Source organism: Anomaloglossus baeobatrachus, chromosome 2 (assembly GCF_048569485.1).
Source record: "Anomaloglossus baeobatrachus isolate aAnoBae1 chromosome 2, aAnoBae1.hap1, whole genome shotgun sequence".
NCBI classification, from domain to species: Eukaryota; Metazoa; Chordata; class Amphibia; order Anura; family Aromobatidae; genus Anomaloglossus; species Anomaloglossus baeobatrachus.
The window spans coordinates 9,934,397-9,957,418 of record NC_134354.1 but is presented as its reverse complement, the minus strand read 5'-3'; the positions used below and the strand labels follow the sequence as shown (position 1 = coordinate 9,957,418).

At 40.5% G+C, this 23,022-nt stretch overlaps 1 protein-coding gene across 1 annotated transcript in view; it reads right to left on the bottom strand.

The window, feature by feature from the left end:
- The window catches only part of KPNA1 (karyopherin subunit alpha 1), a 114,634-nt gene that overhangs the window by 69,918 nt on the left and 21,694 nt on the right, over positions 1–23,022 (bottom strand). The window contains exon 2 of the mRNA XM_075334865.1: positions 5,069–5,202. Coding sequence (XP_075190980.1) covers positions 5,069–5,197 — 129 coding nt within the window. The 5' untranslated portion in view covers positions 5,198–5,202. The remainder of the gene's footprint in view (positions 1–5,068; positions 5,203–23,022) is intronic.

Sequence of the window (23,022 nt, the reverse complement as noted above, 5' to 3'; positions counted from 1 at the left end):
CGCTCCACATACAGTCACCACCGGACACACAGCGGAGCTCCACATACAGTCACCACCGGACACACAGCACCGCTCCACATACAGCCACCACCGGACACACAGCACCGCTCCACATACACTCACCACCGGACACACAGCACCGCTCCACATACAGTCACCACCGGACACACAGCACCGCTCCACATACAGCCACCACCGGACACACAGCACCGCTCCACATACACTCACCACCGGACACACAGCACCGCTCCACATACAGTCACCACCGGACACACAGCACCGCTCCACATACACTCATCACCGGACACACAGCACCGCTCCACATACACTCACCACCGGACACACAGCACCGCTCCACATACAGTCACCACCGGACACACAGCGCCGCTCCACATACAGTCACCACCGGACACACAGCACCGCTCCACATACACTCACCACCGGACACACAGCACCGCTCCACATACAGTCACCACCGGACACACAGCGCCGCTCCACATACAGTCACCACCGGACACACAGCACCGCTCCACATACAGTCACCACCGGACACACAGCACCGCTCCACATACAGTCACCACCGGACACACAGCACCGCTCCACATACAGTCACCACCGGACACACAGCACCGCTCCACATACAGCCACCACCGGACACACAGCGGAGCTCCACATACAGTCACCACCGGACACACAGCACCGCTCCACATACAGTCACCACCGGACACACAGCACCGCTCCACATACAGCCACCACCGGACACACAGCACCGCTCCACATACAGCCACCACCGGACACACAGCACCGCTCCACATACAGTCACCACCGGACACACAGCACCGCTCCACATACAGTCACCACCGGACACACAGCACCGCACCACATACAGTCACCACCGGACACACAGCGGAGCTCCACATACAGTCACCACCAGACACACAGCGGAGCTCCACATACAGTCACCACCGACACACAGCACCGCTCATACAGTCACCACCGGACACACAGCGCCGCTCCACATACAGTCACCACCGGACACACAGCACCGCTCCACGTACAGTCACCACCAGACACACAGCACCGCTCCACATACAGCCACCACCGGACACACAGCACCGCTCCACATACAGTCACCACCGGACACACAGCACCGCTCCACATACAGTCACCACCGGACACACAGCACCGCTCCACATACAGTCACCACCGGACACACAGCACCGCTCCACATACAGTCACCACCGGACACACAGCACCGCTCCACATACAGTCACCACCGGACACACAGCACCGCTCCACATACAGCCACCACCGGACACACAGCACCGCTCCACATACACGTCACCACCGGACACACAGCACCGCACCACATACAGTCACCACCGGACACACAGCACCGCTCCACATACAGTCACCACCGGACACACAGCACCGCTCCACATACAGTCACCACCGGACACACAGCACCGCTCCACATACAGTCACCACCGGACACACAGCACCGCTCCACATACAATCACCACCGGACACACAGCACCGCTCCACATACAGCCACCACCGGACACACAGCACCGCTCCACATACAGTCACCACCGGACACACAGCGGAGCTCCACATACACTCACCACCGGACACACAGCACCGCTCCACATACAGTCACCACCAGACACACAGCACCGCTCCACATACACTCACCACCGGACACACAGCACCGCTCCACATACAGTCACCACCGGACACACAGCACCGCTCCACATACAGTCACCACCGGACACACAGCACCGCTCCACATACAGCCACCACCGGACACACAGCACCGCTCCACATACAGTCACCACCGGACACACAGCGGAGCTCCACATACAGCCACCTCCGGACACACAGCACCGCTCCACATACAGTCACCACCGGACACACAGCACCGCTCCACATACAGTCACCACCGGACACACAGCACCGCTCCACATACAGTCACCACCGGACACACAGCACCGCTCCACATACAGTCACCACCGGACACACAGCGGAGCTCCACATACAGTCACCACCGGACACACAGCACCGCTCCACATACAGCCACCACCGGACACACAGCACCGCTCCACATACAATCACCACCGGACACACAGCACCGCTCCACATACAATCACCACCGGACACACAGCACCGCTCCACATACAGCACCACCGGACACACAGCACCGCTCCACATACAGTCACCACCGGACACACAGCGGAGCTCCACATACAGTCACCACCGGACACACAGCGGAGCTCCACATACAGTCACCACCGGACACACAGCACCGCTCCACATACAGTCACCACCGGACACACAGCACCGCTCCACATACAATCACCACCGGACACACAGCACCGCTCCACATACAGTCACCACCGGACACACAGCACCGCTCCACATACAATCACCACCGGACACACAGCACCGCTCCACATACAGTCACCACCGGACACACAGCACCGCTCCACATACAATCACCACCGGACACACAGCACCGCTCCACATACAGTCACCACCGGACACACAGCACCGCTCCACATACAATCACCACCGGACACACAGCACCGCTCCACATACAGTCACCACCGGACACACAGCACCGCTCCACATACAATCACCACCGGACACACAGCACCGCTCCACATACACTCACCACCGGACACACAGCACCGCTCCACATACACTCACCACCGGACACACAGCGGAGCTCCACATACAGTCACCACCGGACACACAGCACCGCTCCACATACAGTCCACCACCGGACACACAGCACCGCTCCACATACAGTCACCACCGGACACACAGCGCCGCTCCACATACAGTCACCACCGGACACACAGCACCGCTCCACATACAGTCACCACCGACACACAGCACCGCTCCACATACAGTCACCACCGGACACACAGCACCGCTCCACATACAGCCACCACCGGACACACAGCACCGCTCCACATACAGTCACCACCGGACACACAGCACGCTCCACATACAGACACCACTGGACACACAGCGGAGCTCCACATACAGTCACCACCGGACACACAGCACCGCTCCACATACAGTCACTACCGGACACACAGCGGAGCTCCACATACAGTCACCACCGGACACACAGCACCGCTCCACATACAGCCACCACCGGACACACAGCACCGCTCCACATACAGTCACCACCGGACACACAGCACCGCTCCACATACAGACACCACTGGACACACAGCACCGCTCCACATACAGTCACCACCGGACACACAGCACCGCTCCACATACAGTCACCACCGGACACACAGCACCGCTCCACATACACTCACCACCGGACACACAGCACCGCTCCACATACACTCACCACCGGACACACAGCACCGCTCCACATACAGTCACCACCGGACACACAGCACCGCTCCACATACAGTCACCACCGGACACACAGCACCGCTCCACATACAGTCACCACCGGACACACAGCACCGCTCCACATATAGTCACCACCGGACACACAGCGGAGCTCCACATACAGTCACCACCGGACACACAGCACCGCTCCACATACAGTCACCACCAGACACACAGCGCCGCTCCACATACAGTCACCACCGGACACACAGCACCGCTCCACATACAGTCACCACCGGACACACAGCACCGCTCCACATACAGTCACCACCGGATACACAGCACCGCTCCACATACATTCACCACCGGACACACAGCACCGCTCCACATACAGCCACCACCAGACACACAGCGGAGCTCCACATACAGTCACCACCGGACACACAGCGGAGCTCCACATACAGTCACCACCGGACACACAGCACCGCTCCACATACAGTCACCACCGGACGCACAGCGGAGCTCCACATACAGTCACCACCGGACACACAGCACCGCTCCACATACAGTCACCACCGGACACACAGCGGAGCTCCACATACAGTCACCACCGGACACACAGCACCGCTCCACATACAGTCACCACCGGACACACAGCACCGCTCCACATACAGTCACCACCGGACACACAGCACGCTCCACATACACTCACCACCGGACACACAGCACCGCTCCACATACAGTCACCACCGGACACACAGCACCGCTCCACATACAGTCACCACCGGACACACAGCACCGCTCCACATACAGTCACCACCGGACACACAGCTCCGCTCCACATACAGTCACCACCGGACACACAGCACCGCTCCACATACAGTCACCACCGGACACACAGCACCGCTCCACATACAGTCACCACCGGACACACAGCACCGCTCCACATACAGTCACCACCGGACACACAGCACCGCTCCACATACAGTCACCACCGGACACACAGCACCGCTCCACATACAGTCACCACCGGACACACAGCACCGCTCCACATACAGCCACCACCGGACACACAGCGGAGCTCCACATACAGTCACCACCGGACACACAGCACCGCTCCACATACAGTCACCACCGGACACACAGCACCGCTCCACATACAGCCACCACCGGACACACAGCGGAGCTCCACATACAGTCACCACCGGACACACAGCACCGCTCCACATACAGTCACCACCGGACACACAGCACCGCTCCACATACAGTCACCACCGGACACACAGCACCGCTCCACATACAGTCACCACCGGACACACAGCACCGCTCCACATACAGTCACCACCGGACACACAGGCACCGCTCCACATACAGTCACCACCGGACACACAGCGGAGCTCCACATATAGTCACCACCGGACACACAGCACCGCTCCACATACAGTCACCACCGGACACACAGCACCGCTCCACATACAGTCACCACCGACACACAGCACCGCTCCACATACAATCACCACCGGACACACAGCACCGCTCCACATACAGCCACCACCGGACACACAGCGGAGCTCCATGTATTTGCCCTGACCCATGTTTTCTTCAGCTTTTCCTGGTCACTGACAGCGGCAGAGCCGGTGAGGACGCTGAGAATGTGCTGTTAGTGGTGGACCCTGCCGCGTTCACACCCCGCGCCCCCCGCACCCACCTGCTCCTCGCGCTTCTGTTTCCGCAGCTGCAGCCCCTCCTCCTCGCGCCTCCGCCTCATCTCGTCCGGGTTCAGGGACTTGTTCTTGTAGCTTTTCAGCCGAGAGTTTTCTTTTCCGGAGCTCGTCATTGTCGCTGAAAAAGAGAAGAAGACACGTCCTCATCCTCCGCCCGGAATAAGGGGGTCCGGACCGGCGGTAGCCTCACACAGCACCGCTGAGCCCGAGAGCACACCGCCAGCAGGGGGCGCCCCATGTACCAGGCCTATGCCAGAGGCATCAATGGATTATGGGGTCTGCCACACCCCTTACTGCCACCCTAATGCTGGGCACCGCAGCGGGCGGACATGTGACTGGCAGGTGGTGGCTCGGGATGGCGGGCTAGGGATGGCGGGCTGGGGATGGCGGGCTGGAGATGACGGGCTGGGGATGGCGGGCTGGGGATGGCGGGCTGGGGATGACGGGCTGGGGATGACGGGCTGGGGATGACGGGCTGGGGATGACGGGCTGGGATGACGGGCTGGGGATGGCGGGCTGGGGATGGCGGGCTGGGGATGACGGGCTGGGGATGGCGGGCTGGGGATGGCGGGCTGGGGATGGCGGGCTTGGTTCCCTGCTCCTGCTGTACGTGGCGATCAGAGGTGCTGCTGACCTGTGATCGTGATTTCCTGTAGCTCCGGGTCACTGGGGGTCACACCAGCGGCAGCAGGAGACAGTCAGCAAGCAGGGGATAAAGCCTCTATTATATATCATCTACGGTACTATCTTCCCATCATCCGCTATGATTCTACCCACATCATTATCATCATCATCTATGGAACTATCCTCCCCAATCCTATGGTAGTATCCTGCATCACCATTCTATTCTGTACTATACCCCTCATCATCCTCTACAGTACTATCCCCACCATCATCATCATCATCATCTACGGTACTATCCCCCCCATCATCATCATCATCATCTACGGTACTATCCCCCCATCATCATCATCTACGGCACTACCCCCCATCATCATCATCATCATCATCATCATCATCATCTACGGTACTATCCCCCCATCATCATCATCATCATCATCATCATCTACGGTACTATCCCCCCATCATCATCATCTACGGCACTACCCCCCATCATCATCATCATCATCATCATCATCATCATCTACGGTACTATCCCCCCATCATCATCATCATCATCATCATCATCATCTACGGTACTATCCCCCCATCATCATCATCTACGGCACTACCCCCCATCCCTCCCATCATCATCATCATCTGTACAGTACTATTCCCCCCATCATCACTTCCAATACTATCCCATCATCGTCATCTACAGTTCTATCCCCGACACCATCATATGTTTATATCATCATCAGTGCTGTCCCCCATAACCACTCCTCCTCAGCTGTAGCGGAGATCTTCAGGCATCTCGGCCCTTATTCCGATCACCTCCAGAGCTGCACTCATAATGGGGCCTGCCTTCTCACTGCTGGGTGCGGTGTATTCACAGTGACCTCTGCTCTCCTGCACTGTGAGATGATCAGATAAGATGGTGGAGAAATGTTGGCAATAGAAACCGTGACTGACTGCAGCAGAACTGTGATTGCAGCTCTGGCTGTGACTGCAGCAGAACTGTGATTGCAGCTCTGGCTGTGACTGCAGCAGAACTGTGATTGCAGCTCTGGCTGTGACTGCAGCAGAACTGTGATTGCAGCTCTGGCTGTGACTGCAGCAGAACTATAATAGAAGCTCTGGCTGTGACTGCAGCAGAACTATAATAGCAGCTCTGGCTGTGACTGCAGCAGAACTATAATAGAAGCTCTAGCTGTGACTGCAGCAGAACTATAATAGCAGCTCTGGCTGTGACTGCAGCAGAACTATAATAGCAGCTCTGGCTGTGACTGCAGCAGAACTATAATAGCAGCTCTGGCTGTGACTGCAGCAGAACTATAATTGCAGCTCTGGCTGTAACTGGAGCAGAACTGTGATTGCAGATCTTGCACGGCTGTGAGTGCGCCGTCTCCTATCCGCCTCCACTGGAGGGCGCTGTTTGTACATCATTATGGCTTACGACGGTGCTTCACATCCGCTAACTCCCGACTCTGATGACAAACGGCATCACCGCTGGCACCGCCAACACAAAAAGACAGAAACCCCCCGCAAAGAAAGCCCACCCCAGACAGAGCGGCTGGGGGGGGGGGTAACACCTCTATCAGCCGACATTCCCTGCTGGCGATTCAGAACCACAAATAAAACCAATTCATTCAAGTGTCTGATCAGTCTGAGCTGCAGTGTAAAGCATGGAGGACAGAGAGCTGCGGGCAGAGCCTCTGATGAGACAAGGCTGGACGTAATATCTCCTCAGACTCTAATACACTAAACAGCTGCACTGGAAACCCTGACCAGAGTGATGCACTAATAGAGCAAAGCTGCAGTGTAAAGCATGGAGGCCGGGGACAGCAGCGGACAGAGCCTTTGATAGGACAGGACATGGATGTTACAACCTCCAACTACAGCACACAACACAGCTGAAGTCACTGCTCACAGCTGTGTCCTAATAAAGCCAAGCTGCAGTGTAAAGCATGGTGGAGAGACACAAATACGAGGATCACACAGAGGACGAGAGGCTCCGCCCCTCCTCTGCCGTCACAGGAGGACGACCCCGGGATTCACCTGATCTATGACACATTCCCGCTGGCATCACGGGCAGCGCTGGCACACAGACAGATGGAGCCTCCGGGGGGATTAACGGGATTTACACAGATCTCACCACATACAAAAGGCCGGAGGCAGCGAGGACCCCGCACCAGGGACGTCTGACCCCCGGGATAGGGGCGCAATGCTCCACATACCAGGAAACGTCACCGAGCTGCAGACACAGCGAGAAGGGAACCAACCGCACCCAGCACACACATAATACCGCCACACACCGCTACAAGCCGATATATAACACACCGCAAACAGCACAGCACATGAGAAAATAATGTGTCACTAACGATAATACACATTTATATTCTTCTGTGCAAACTATAATACTGCTCTACTGCACACAAATATAACTACTATAATACTGCCTCCTATATACAGGAATATAACTACTATAATACTGCTCTACTGTACAAGAATATAACTACTATAATACTGCCCCCTATATACAAGAATATAACTACTATAATACTGCTCTACTGCACACAAATATAACTACTATAATACTGCCTCCTATATACAAGAATATAACTACTATAATACTGCTCTACTGCACACAAATTAAACTACTATAATACTGCCTCCTATATACAGGAATATAACTACTATAATACTGCTCTACTGTACAAGAATATAACTACTATAATACTGCCCCCTATATACAAGAATATAACTACTATAATACTGCTCCTATATACAGGAATATAACTACTATAATACTGCCCCCTATGTACAAGAATATAACTACTATAATACTACTCCTATATACAAGAATATAACTACTATAATACTGCTCCCTATGTACAAGAATATAACTGCTATAATACTGCTCCCTATGTACAAGAATATAACTACTATAATACTGCCTCCTATGTACAAGAATATAACTACTATAATACTGCCCCATGTACAAGAATATAACTACTATAATACTGCTCCTATGTACAAGAATATAACTACTATAATTCTGCCCCCTATATACAAGAATATAACTGCTATAATACTGCTCCCTATGTACAAGAATATAACTGCTATAATACTGCCTCTATGTACAAGAATATAACTGCTATAATACTGCCCCCTATATACAAGAATATAACTACTATAATACTGCTGCTATGTACAAGAATATAACTGCTATAATACTGCCCCTATATACAAGAATATAACTACTATAATACTGCCTCTATGTACAAGAATATAACTACTATAATACTGCTCCCTATGTACAAAGAATATAACTACTATAATACTGCTCCCTATGTACAAGAATATAACTACTATAATACTGCTCCTATGTACAAGAATATAACTGCTATAATACTGCCCCCTATATACAAGAATATAACTACTATAATACTGCCTCTATGTACAAGAATATAACTACTATAATACTGCTCCCTATGTACAAGAATATAACTACTATAATACTGCTCCCTATGTACAAGAATATAACTACTATAATACTGCTCTACTGCACACGAATATAACTACTATAATACTGCCTCCTATATACAAGAATATAACTACTATAATACTGCCCCTATATACAAGAATATAACTGCTATAATACTGCCCCTATATACAAGAATATAACTACTATAATACTGCCTCTATGTACAAGAATATAACTACTATAATACTGCCCCCTATATACAAGAATATAACTACTATAATACTGCCCCTATGTACAAGAATATAACTACTATAATACTGCCCCCTATATACAGGAATATAACTACTATAATACTGCTCCTATGTACAAGAATATAACTGCTATAATACTGCCCCTATATACAAGAATATAACTACTATAATACTGCCTCTATGTACAAGAATATAACTACTATAATACTGCCTCCTATGTACAAGAATATAACTACTATAATACTGCCTCTATGTACAAGAATATAACTACTATAATACTGTTCCTATATACAAGAATATAACTGCTATAATACTGCCCCTATATACAAGAATATAACTACTATAATACTGCCTCTATGTACAAGAATATAACTACTATAATACTGCCCCTATATACAAGAATATATCTACTATAATACTGCCCCCTATGTACAAGAATATAACTACTATAATACTGCCCCTATATACAAGAATATAACTACTATAATACTGTACCTATATACAAGAATATAACTACTATAATACTGCCCCTATGTACAAGAATATAACTACTATAATACTGCCTCCTATGTACAAGAATATAACTACTATAATACTGCCTCCTATGTACAAGAATATAACTACTATAATACTGCCCCTATGTACAAGAATATAACTACTATAATACTGCCCCTATGTACAAGAATATAACTACTATAATACTGCCCCTATGTACAAGAATATAACTACTATAATACTGCCCCCTATGTACAAGAATATAACTACTATAATACTGCCCCCTATATACAAGAATATAAACTACTATAATACTGCTCCTATGTACAAGAATATAACTACTATAATACTGCCCCTATGTACAAGAATATAACTACTATAATACTGCCCCCTATATACAAGAATATAACTACTATAATACTGCCCCTATGTACAAGAATATAACTACTATAATACTGCCCCCTATGTACAAGAAAATAACTACTATAATACTGCCCCCTATATACAAGAATATAACTACTATAATACTGCCCCCAATGTACAAGAATATAACTGCTATAATACTGCCCCCCTATGTACAAGAATATAACTGCTATAATACTGCCCCCTATGTACAAGAATATAACTGCTATAATACTGCCCCCTATGTACAAGAATATAACTGCTATAATACTGCCCCCTATGTACAAGAATATAACTACAATAATACTGCCCCTATGTACAAGAATATAACTACTATAATACTGCCCCCTATGTACAAGAATATAACTATTATAATACTGCCCCTATGTACAAGAATATAACTACTATAATACTGCCCCTATGTACAAGAATATAACTACTATAATACTGCCTACTATGTACAAGAATATAACTACTATAATACTGCCCCTATGTACAAGAATATAACTACTATAATACTGCTCCTATGTACAAGAATATAACTACTATAATACTGCCTCCTATGTACAAGAATATAACTACTATAATACTGCCTCCTATGTACAAGAATATAACTACTATAATACTGCCCCTATGTACAAGAATATAACTACTATAATACTGCCCCTTCTGTACAAGAATATAACTACTATAATACTGCCCCTATGTACAAGAATATAACTACTATAATACTGCCTCCTATGTACAAGAATATAACTACTATAATACTGCCCCTATATACAAGAATATAACTACTATAATACTGCTCCTATGTACAAGATATAACTACTATAATACTGCCCCTATGTACAAGAATATAACTACTATAATACTGCCCCCTATATACAAGAATATAACTACTATAATACTGCCCCTATGTACAAGAATATAACTACTATAATACTGCCCCCTATGTACAAGAAAATAACTACTATAATACTGCCCCCTATATACAAGAATATAACTACTATAATACTGCCCCAATGTACAAGAATATAACTGCTATAATACTGCCCCCTATGTACAAGAATATAACTGCTATAATACTGCCCCCTATGTACAAGAATATAACTGCTATAATACTGCCCCCTATGTACATGAATATAACTGCTATAATACTGCCCCCCTATGTACAAGAATATAACTGCTATAATACTGCCCCTATGTACAAGAATATAACTGCTATAATACTGCCCCCTATGTACAACAATATAACTGCTATAATACTGCCCCCTATGTACAAGAATATAACTGCTATAATACTGCACCCTATGTACAAAAATATAACTACTATAATACTGCCCCCTATGTACAAGAATATAACTACTATAATACTGCCCCTATGTACAAGACTATAACTGCTATAATACTGCTCCCTATGTACAGGAATATAACTACTATAATACTGCCCCTATGTACAAGAATATAACTACTATAATACTGCCCCCTATGTACAAGAATATAACTATTATAATACTGCCTCCTATGTACAAGAATATAACTACTATAATACTGCCCCTTATGTACAAGAATATAACTACTATAATACTGCCCCCTATGTACAAGAATATAACTACTATAATACTGCCCCCTATGTACAAGAATATAACTACTATAATACTGCCCCCTATGTACAAGAATATAACTACTATAATACTGCCCCTATGTACAAGAATATAACTACTATAATACTGCCCCCTATGTACAAGAATATAACTATTATAATACTGCCCCTATGTACAAGAATATAACTACTATATATACTGCCCCTATATACAAGAATATAACTAATATAATACTGCCTCCTATGTACAAGAATATAACTACTATAATACTGCCCCTATGTACAAGAATATAACTACTATAATACTGCTCCTATGTACAAGAATATAACTACTATAATACTGCCTCCTATGTACAAGAATATAACTACTATAATACTGCCTCCTATGTACAAGAATATAACTACTATAATACTGCCCCTATGTACAAGAATATAACTACTATAATACTGCCCCTTCTGTACAAGAATATAACTACTATAATACTGCCCCTATGTACAAGAATATAACTACTATAATACTGCCTCCTATGTACAAGAATATAACTACTATAATACTGCCCCCTATATACAAGAATATAACTACTATAATACTGCTCCTATGTACAAGAATATAACTACTATAATACTGCCCCTATGTACAAGAATATAACTACTATAATACTGCCCCCTATATACAAGAATATAACTACTATAATACTGCCCCTATGTACAAGAATATAACTACTATAATACTGCCCCCTATGTACAAGAATATAACTACTATAATACTGCCCCCTATATACAAGAATATAACTACTATAATACTGCCCCAATGTACAAGAATATAACTGCTATAATACTGCCCCCCTATGTACAAGAATATAACTGCTATAATACTGCCCCCTATGTACAAGAATATAACTGCTATAATACTGCCCCCTATGTACAAGAATATAACTGCTATAATACTGCCCCCTATGTACAACAATATAACTGCTATATACTGCCCCCTATTGTACAAGAATATAACTGCTATAATACTGCACCCTATGTACAAAAATATAACTACTATAATACTGCCCCCTATGTACAAGAATATAACTACTATAATACTGCCCCCTATGTACAAGAATATAAACTGCTATAATACTGCTCCCTATGTACAGGAATATAACTACTATAATACTGCTCCTATATACAAGAATATAACTACTATAATACTGCCCCTATGTACAAGAATATAACTACTATAATACTGCCCCCCTATGTACAAGACTATAACTGCTATAATACTGCTCCCTATGTACAGGAATATAACTACTATAATACTGCTCCTATATACAAGAATATAACTACTATAATACTGCCCTATGTACAAGAATATAACTACTATTATACTGCCCCTATGTACAAGAAAATAACTACTATAATACTGCTCCTATGTACAAGAATATAACTACTATAATACTGCCCCTATGTACAAGAATATAACTACTATAATACTGCCCCTATGTACAAGAATATAACTACTATAATACTGCCCCTATGTACAAGAATATAACTACTATAATACTGCCCCCTATGTACAAGATATAACTACTTATAATACTACCTTTATGTACAAGAATATAACTACTATAATACTGGCCCCTATATACAAGAATATAACTACTATAATACTGCCCCCTATGTACAAGAATATAACTACTATAATACTGCCCCTATGTACAAGAATATAACTACTATAATACTGCCCCTTCTGTACAAGAATATAACTACTATAATACTGCCCCTATGTACAAGAATATAACTACTATAATACTGCCTCCTATGTACAAGAATATAACTACTATAATACTGCCCCCCTATATACAAGAATATAACTACTATAATACTGCTCCTATATACAAGAATATAACTACTATAATACTGCCCCTATGTACAAGAATATAACTACTATAAATACTGCCCCTTCTGTACAAGAATATAACTACTATAATACTGCCCCTATGTACAAGAATATAACTACTATAATACTTGCCTCCTATGTACAAGAATATATCTACTATAATACTGCCCCCTATATACAAGAATATAACTACTATAATACTGCTCCTATGTACAAGAATATAACTACTATAATACTGCCCCTATGTACAAGAATATAACTACTATAATACTGCCCCCTATATACAAGAATATAACTACTATAATACTGCCCTATGTACAAGAATATAACTACTATAATACTGCCCCCTATGTACAAGAATATAACTACTATAATACTGCCCCCTATATACAAGAATATAACTACTATAATACTGCCCCAATGTACAGAGAATATAACTGCTATAATACTGCCCCCTATGTACAAGAATATAACTGCTATAATACTGCCGCCTATGTACAAGAATATATCTGCTATAATACTGCCCCCTATGTACAAGAATATAACTGCTATAATACTGCCCCCTATGTACAAGAATATAACTGCTATAATACTGCCCCTATGTACAAGAATATAACTGCTATAATACTGCCCCCTATGTACAACAATATAACTGCTATAATACTGCCCCCTATGTACAAGAATATAACTGCTATAATACTGCACCCTATGTACAAAAATATAACTACTATAATACTGCCCCCTATGTACAAGAATATAACTATTATAATACTGCCCCTATGTACAAGACTATAACTGCTATAATACTGCTCCCTATGTACAGGAAAATAACTACTATAATACTGCTCCTATATACAAGTATATAACTACTATAATACTGCCCCTATGTACAAGAATATAACTACTATTATACTGCCCCTATGTACAAGAATATAACTACTATAATACTGCTCCTATGTACAAGAATATAACTACTATAATACTGCCCCTATGTACAAGAATATAACTACTATAATACTGCCCCCTATGTACAAGAATATAACTACTATAACACTGCCCCCATGTACAAGAATATAACTACTATAATACTTCCCCTATGTACAAGAATATAACTACTATAATACTGCCCCTATGTACAAGAATATAACTACTATAATACTGCCCCTATGTACAAGAATATAACTACTATAATACTGCCCCTATGTACAAGAATATAACTACTATAATACTGCCCCTATGTACAAGAATATAACTACTATAATACTGCCCCTATGTACAAGAATATAACTACTATAATACTTCCCCTATGTACAAGAATATAACTACTATAATACTACCTTTATGTACAAGAATATAACTACTATAATACTGCTCCTATGTACAAGAATATAACTACTATAATACTGCTCCTATGTACAAGAATATAACTACTATAATACTACCCCTATGTACAAGAATATAACTACTATAATACTGCCCCTATGTACAAGAATATAACTACTATAATACTGCCCCTATGTACAAGAATATAACTACAATAATACTACCCCTATGTACAAGAATATAACTACTATAATACTGCCCCCTATGTACAAGAATATAACTACTATAATACTACCTTTATGTACAAGAATATAACTACTATAATACTGCTCCTATGTACAAGAATATAACTACTATAATACTGCCCCATGTACAAGAATATAACTACTATAATACTACCTTTATGTACAAGAATATAACTACTATAATACTGCTCCTATGTACAAGAATATAACTACTATAATACTGCCCCTATGTACAAGAATATAACTACTATAATACTGCTCCCTATATACAAGAATATAACTACTATAATACTGCTTCTATATACAAGAATATAACTACTATAATACTGCCCCTATGTACAAGAATATAACTACTATAATACTGCTCCCTATATACAAGAATATAACTACTATAATACTACCCCTATGTACAAGAATATAACTACTATAATACTGCTCCTATGTACAAGAATATAACTACTATAATACTGCCCCTATATACAAGAATATAACTACTATAATACTGCCCCCTATATACAAGAGTATAACTACTATAATACTACCCCTATGTACAAGAATATAACTACTATAATACTGCCCCCTATGTACAAGAATAGAACTACTATAATACTGACCCCTATATACAAGAGTATAACTACTATAATACTACCCCTATGTACAAGAATATAACTACTATAATACTGCCCCTATGTACAAGAATATAACTGCTATAATACTGCTCCCTATGTACAAGAATATAACTGCTATAATACTGCCCCTATGTACAAGAATATATCTACTATAATACTGCTCCTATGTACAAGAATATAACTACTATAATACTGCCCCTATGTACAAGAATATAACTGCTATAATACTGCTCCCTATGTACAAGAATATAACTGCTATAATACTGCCCCTATGTACAAGAATATAACTACTATAATACTGCCCCCTATGTACAAGAATATAACTGCTATAATACTGCCCCTATGTACAAGAATATAACTACTATAATACTGCCCCTATGTACAAGAATATAACTACTTATGTACAAGAATATAACTACTATAATACTGCTCCCTATGTACAAGAATATAACTGCTATAATACTGCCCCTATGTACAAGAATATAACTGCTATAATACTGCCTCTATGTACAAGAATATAACTACTATAATACTGCCCCTATGTACAAGAATATAACTACTATAATACTGCTCCTATGTACAAGAATATAACTACTATAATACTGCTCCCTATGTACAAGAATATAACTACTATAATACTGCCCCTATGTACAAGAATATAACTACTATAATACTGCCCCTATGTACAAGAATATAACTGCTATAATACTGCTCCCTATGTACAAGAATATAACTGCTATAATGCTGCCCCCTATGTACAAGAATATAACTGCTATAATACTGCTCCCTATGTACAAGAATATAACTGCTATAATACTGCCCCTATGTACAAGAATATAACTACTATAATACTGCTCCTATGTACAAGAATATAACTACTATAATACTGCCCCTATGTACAAGAATATAACTGCTACAATACTGCCCCCTATGTACAAGAATATAACTACTATAATACTGCCCCTATGTACAAGAATATAACTACTATAATACTGCCCCTATGTACAAGAATATAACTACGATAATACTGCCCCTATGTACAAGAATATAACTACTATAATACTGCCCCTATGTACAAGAATATAACTGCTATAATACTGCTCCCTATGTACAAGAATATAACTGCTATAATACTGCCCCTATGTACAAGAATATAACTACTATAATACTACCTTTATGTACAAGAATATAACTACTATAATACTGCCCCTATGTACAAGAATATAACTACTATAATACTGCCCCTTCTGTACAAGAATATAACTACTATAATACTGCCCCTATGTACAAGAATATAACTACTATAATACTGCCTCCTATGTACAAGAATATAACTACTATAATACTGCCCCCTATATACAAGAATATAACTACTATAATACTGCTCCTATGTACAAGAATATAACTACTATAATACTGCCCCTATGTACAAGAATATAACTACTATAATACTGCCCCCTATGTACAAGAATATAACTACTATAATACTGCCCCCTATATACAAGAATATAACTACTATAATACTGCTCCAATGTACAAGAATATAACTGCTATAATACTGCCCCCTATGTACAAGAATATAACTGCTATAATACTGCCCCCTATGTACAAGAATATAACTGCTATAATACTGCCCCCTATGTACAAGAATATAACTGCTATAATACTGCCCCCTATGTACAAGAATATAACTGCTATAATACTGCCCCTATGTACAAGAATATAACTGCTATAATACTGCCCCTATGTACAACAATATAACTGCTATAATACTGCCCCCTATGTACAAGAATATAACTGCTATAATACTGCACCCTATGTACAAAAATATAACTACTATAATACTGCCCCCTATGTACAAGAATATAACTACTATAATACTGCCCCTATGTACAAGACTATAACTGCTATAATACTGCTCCCTATGTACAGGAATATAACTACTATAATACTGCTCCTATATACAAGAATATAACTACTATAATACTGCCCCTATGTACAAGAATATAACTACTATTATACTGCCCCTATGTACAAGAATATAACTACTATAACACTGCCCCCTATGTACAAGAATATAACTACTATAATACTACCTTTATGTACAAGAATATAACTACTATAATACTGCCCCTATGTACAAGAATATAACTACTATAATACTGCCCCCTATGTACAAGAATATAACTACTATAATACTGCCCCTATGTACAAGAAAATAACTACTATAACACTGCCCCCTATGTACAAGAATATAACTACTATAATACTACCTTTATGTACAAGAATATAACTACTATAATACTGCTCCTATGTACAAGAATATAACTACTATAATACTGCCCCTATGTACAAGAATATAACTACTATAATACTACCCCTATGTACAAGAATATAACTACTATAATACTGCCCCTATGTACAAGAATATAACTACTATAATACTGCCCCTATGTACAAGAATATAACTACGATAATACTACCCCTATGTACAAGAATATAACTACTATAATACTGCCCCCTATGTACAAGAATATAACTACTATAATACTGCCCCCTATGTACAAGAATATAACTACTATAATACTACCTTTATGTACAAGAATATAACTACTATAATACTGCTCCTATGTACAAGAATATAACTACTATAATACTGCCCCTATGTACAAGAATATAACTACTATAATACTGCCCCTATGTATAAGAATATAACTACTATAATACTGCCCCTATGTACAAGAATATAACTACTATAATACTGCCCCTATGTACAAGAATATAACTACTATAATACTGCCCCCTATGTACAAGAATATAACTACTATAATACTACCTTTATGTACAAGAATATAACTACTATAATACTGCTCCTATGTACAAGAATATAACTACTATAATACTGCCCCTATGTACAAGAATATAACTACTATAATACTACCCCTATGTACAAGAATATAACTACTATAATACTGCCCCTATGTACAAGAATATAACTACTATAATACTGCCCCTATGTACAAGAATATAACTACTATAATACTACCCCTATGTACAAGAATATAACTACTATAATACTGCCCCCTATGTACAAGAATATAACTACTATAATACTACCTTTATGTACAAGAATATAACTACTATAATACTGCTCCTATGTACAAGAATATAACTACTATAATACTGCCCCTATGTACAAGAATATAACTACTATAATACTGCCCCTATGTACAAGAATATAACTACTATAATACTGCCCCTATGTACAAGAATATAACTACTATAATACTACCTTTATGTACAAGAATATAACTACTATAATACTGCCCCTATGTACAAGAATATAACTACTATAATACTGCCCCTATGTACAAGAATATAACTACTATAATACTGCCCCTATGTACAAGAATATAACTACTATAATACTACCTTTATGTACAAGAATATAACTACTATAATACTGCTCCTATGTACAAGAATATAACTACTATAATACTGCCCCTATGTACAAGAATATAACTACTATAATACTGCTCCCTATATACAAGAATATAACTACTATAATACTGCTTCTATATACAAGAATATAACTACTATAATACTGCCCCTATGTACAAGAATATAACTACTATAATACTGCTCCCTATATACAAGAATATAACTACTATAATACTGCTCCTATGTACAAGAATATAACTACTATAATACTACCCCTATGTACAAGAATATAACTACTATAATACTGCTCCTATGTACAAGAATATAACTACTATAATACTGCCCCTATATACAAGAATATAACTACTATAATACTGCCCCCTATGTACAAGAATAGAACTACTATAATACTGACCCCTATATACAAGAGTATAACTACTATAATACTACCCCTATGTACAAGAATATAACTACTATAATACTGCCCCCTATGTACAAGAATAGAACTACTATAATACTGACCCCTATATACAAGAGTATAACTACTATAATACTACCCCTATGTACAAGAATATAACTACTATAATACTGCCCCTATGTACAACAATATAACTGCTATAATACTGCTCCCTATGTACAAAAATATAACTGCTATAATACTGCCCCTATGTACAAGAATATAACTACTATAATACTGCTCCTATGTACAAGAATATAACTACTATAATACTGCCCCTATGTACAAGAATAAAACTGCTATAATACTGCTCCCTATGTACAAGAATATAACTGCTATAATACTGCCCCCTATGTACAAGAATATAACTGCTATAATACTGCCCCCTATGTACAAGAATATAACTGCTATAATACTGCCCCCTATGTACAAGAATATAACTACTATAATACTGCCCCTATGTACAAGAATATAACTGCTATAATACTGCCCCCTATGTACAAGAATATAACTGCTATAATACTGCTCCCTATGTACAAGAATATAACTGCTATAATACTGCCCCCTATGTACAAGAATATAACTGCTATAATACTGCCCCCTATGTACAAGAATATAACTGCTATAATACTGCCCCCTATGTACAAGAATATAACTACTATAATACTGCCCCTAATGTACAAGAATATAACTACTATAATACTGCCCCCTATGTACAAGAATATAACTACTATAATACTGCCCCTATATACAAGAATATAACTACTATAATACTGCTCCCTATGTACAAGAATATAACTACTATAATACTGCTCCCTATATACAAGAATATAACTACTATAATACTGCCCCTATGTACAAGAATATAACTACTATAATACTGCTCCTATGTACAAGAATATAACTACTATAATACTGCCCCTATGTACAAGAATATAACTACTATAATACTGCCCCTATGTACAAGAATATAACTACTATAATACTGCCCCTATGTACAAGAATATAACTACTATAATACTGCCCTCTATGTACAAGAATATAACTACTATAATACTGCCCCCTATGTACAAGAATATAACTACTATAATACTGCCCCTATGTACAAGAATATAACTACTATAATACTGCCCCTATGTACAAGAATATAACTACTATAATACTGCCCCTATGTACAAGAATATAACTACTATAATACTGCCCCCTATGTACAAGAATATAACTACTATAATACTGCCCCTATGTACAAGAATATAACTACTATAATACTGCCCCCTATGTACAAGAATATAACTACTATAATACTACCTTTATGTACAAGAATATAACTACTATAATACTGCTCCTATGTACAAGAATATAACTACTATAATACTGCCCCTATGTACAAGAATATAACTACTATAATACTACCCCTATGTACAAGAATATAACTACTATAATACTGCCCCTATGTACAAGAATATAACTACTATAATACTGCCCCTATGTACAAGAATATAACTACTATAATACTACCCCTATGTACAAGAATATAACTACTATAATACTGCCCCCTATGTACAAGAATATAACTACTATAATACTGCCCCCTATGTACAAGAATATAACTACTATAATACTACCTTTATGTACAAGAATATAACTACTATAATACTGCCCCTATGTACAAGAATATAACTACTATAATACTGCCCCTATGTACAAGAATATAACTACTATAATACTGCCCCTATGTACAAGAATATAACTACTATAATACTGCTCCTATGTACAAGAATATAACTACTATAATACTGCCCCTATGTACAAGAATATAACTACTATAATACTGCCCCTATGTACAAGAATATAACTACTATAATACTACCTTTATGTACAAGAATATAACTACTATAATACTGCTCCTATGTACAAGAATATAACTACTATAATACTGCCCCTATGTACAAGAATATAACTATAATACTGCCCCTATGTACAAGAATATAACTACTATAATACTGCCCCTATGTACAAGAATATAACTACTATAATACTGCTCCTATGTACAAGAATATAACTACTATAATACTGCCCCTATGTACAAGAATATAACTACTATAATACTGCTCCCTATATACAAGAATATAACTACTATAATACTGCTTCTATATACAAGAATATAACTACTATAATACTGCCCCTATGTACAAGAATATAACTACTATAATACTGCTCCCTATATACAAGAATATAACTACTATAATACTGCTCCTATGTACAAGAATATAACTACTATAATACTGCCCCTATGTACAAGAATATAACTACTATAATACTGCCCCCTATGTACAAGAATATAACTACTATAATACTGCCCCTATGTACAAGAATATAACTACTATAATACTGCCCCTATGTACAAGAATATAACTACTATAATACTGCCCCTATGTACAAGAATATAACTACTATAATACTGCCCCCTATGTACAAGAATATAACTACTATAATACTGCCCCTATGTACAAGAATATAACTACTATAATACTGCCCCCTATGTACAAGAATATAACTACTATAATACTACCTTTATGTACAAGAATATAACTACTATAATACTGCTCCTATGTACAAGAATATAACTACTATAATACTGCCCCTATGTACAAGAATATAACTACTATAATACTACCCCTATGTACAAGAATATAACTACTATAATACTGCCCCTATGTACAAGAATATAACTACTATAATACTGCCCCTATGTACAAGAATATAACTACTATAATACTACCCCTATGTACAAGAATATAACTACTATAATACTGCCCCCTATGTACAAGAATATAACTACTATAATACTGCCCCCTATGTACAAGAATATAACTACTATAATACTACCTTTATGTACAAGAATATAACTACTATAATACTGCCCCTATGTACAAGAATATAACTACTATAATACTGCCCCTATGTACAAGAATATAACTACTATAATACTGCCCCTATGTACAAGAATATAACTACTATAATACTGCTCCTATGTACAAGAATATAACTACTATAATACTGCCCCTATGTACAAGAATATAACTACTATAATACTGCCCCTATGTACAAGAATAT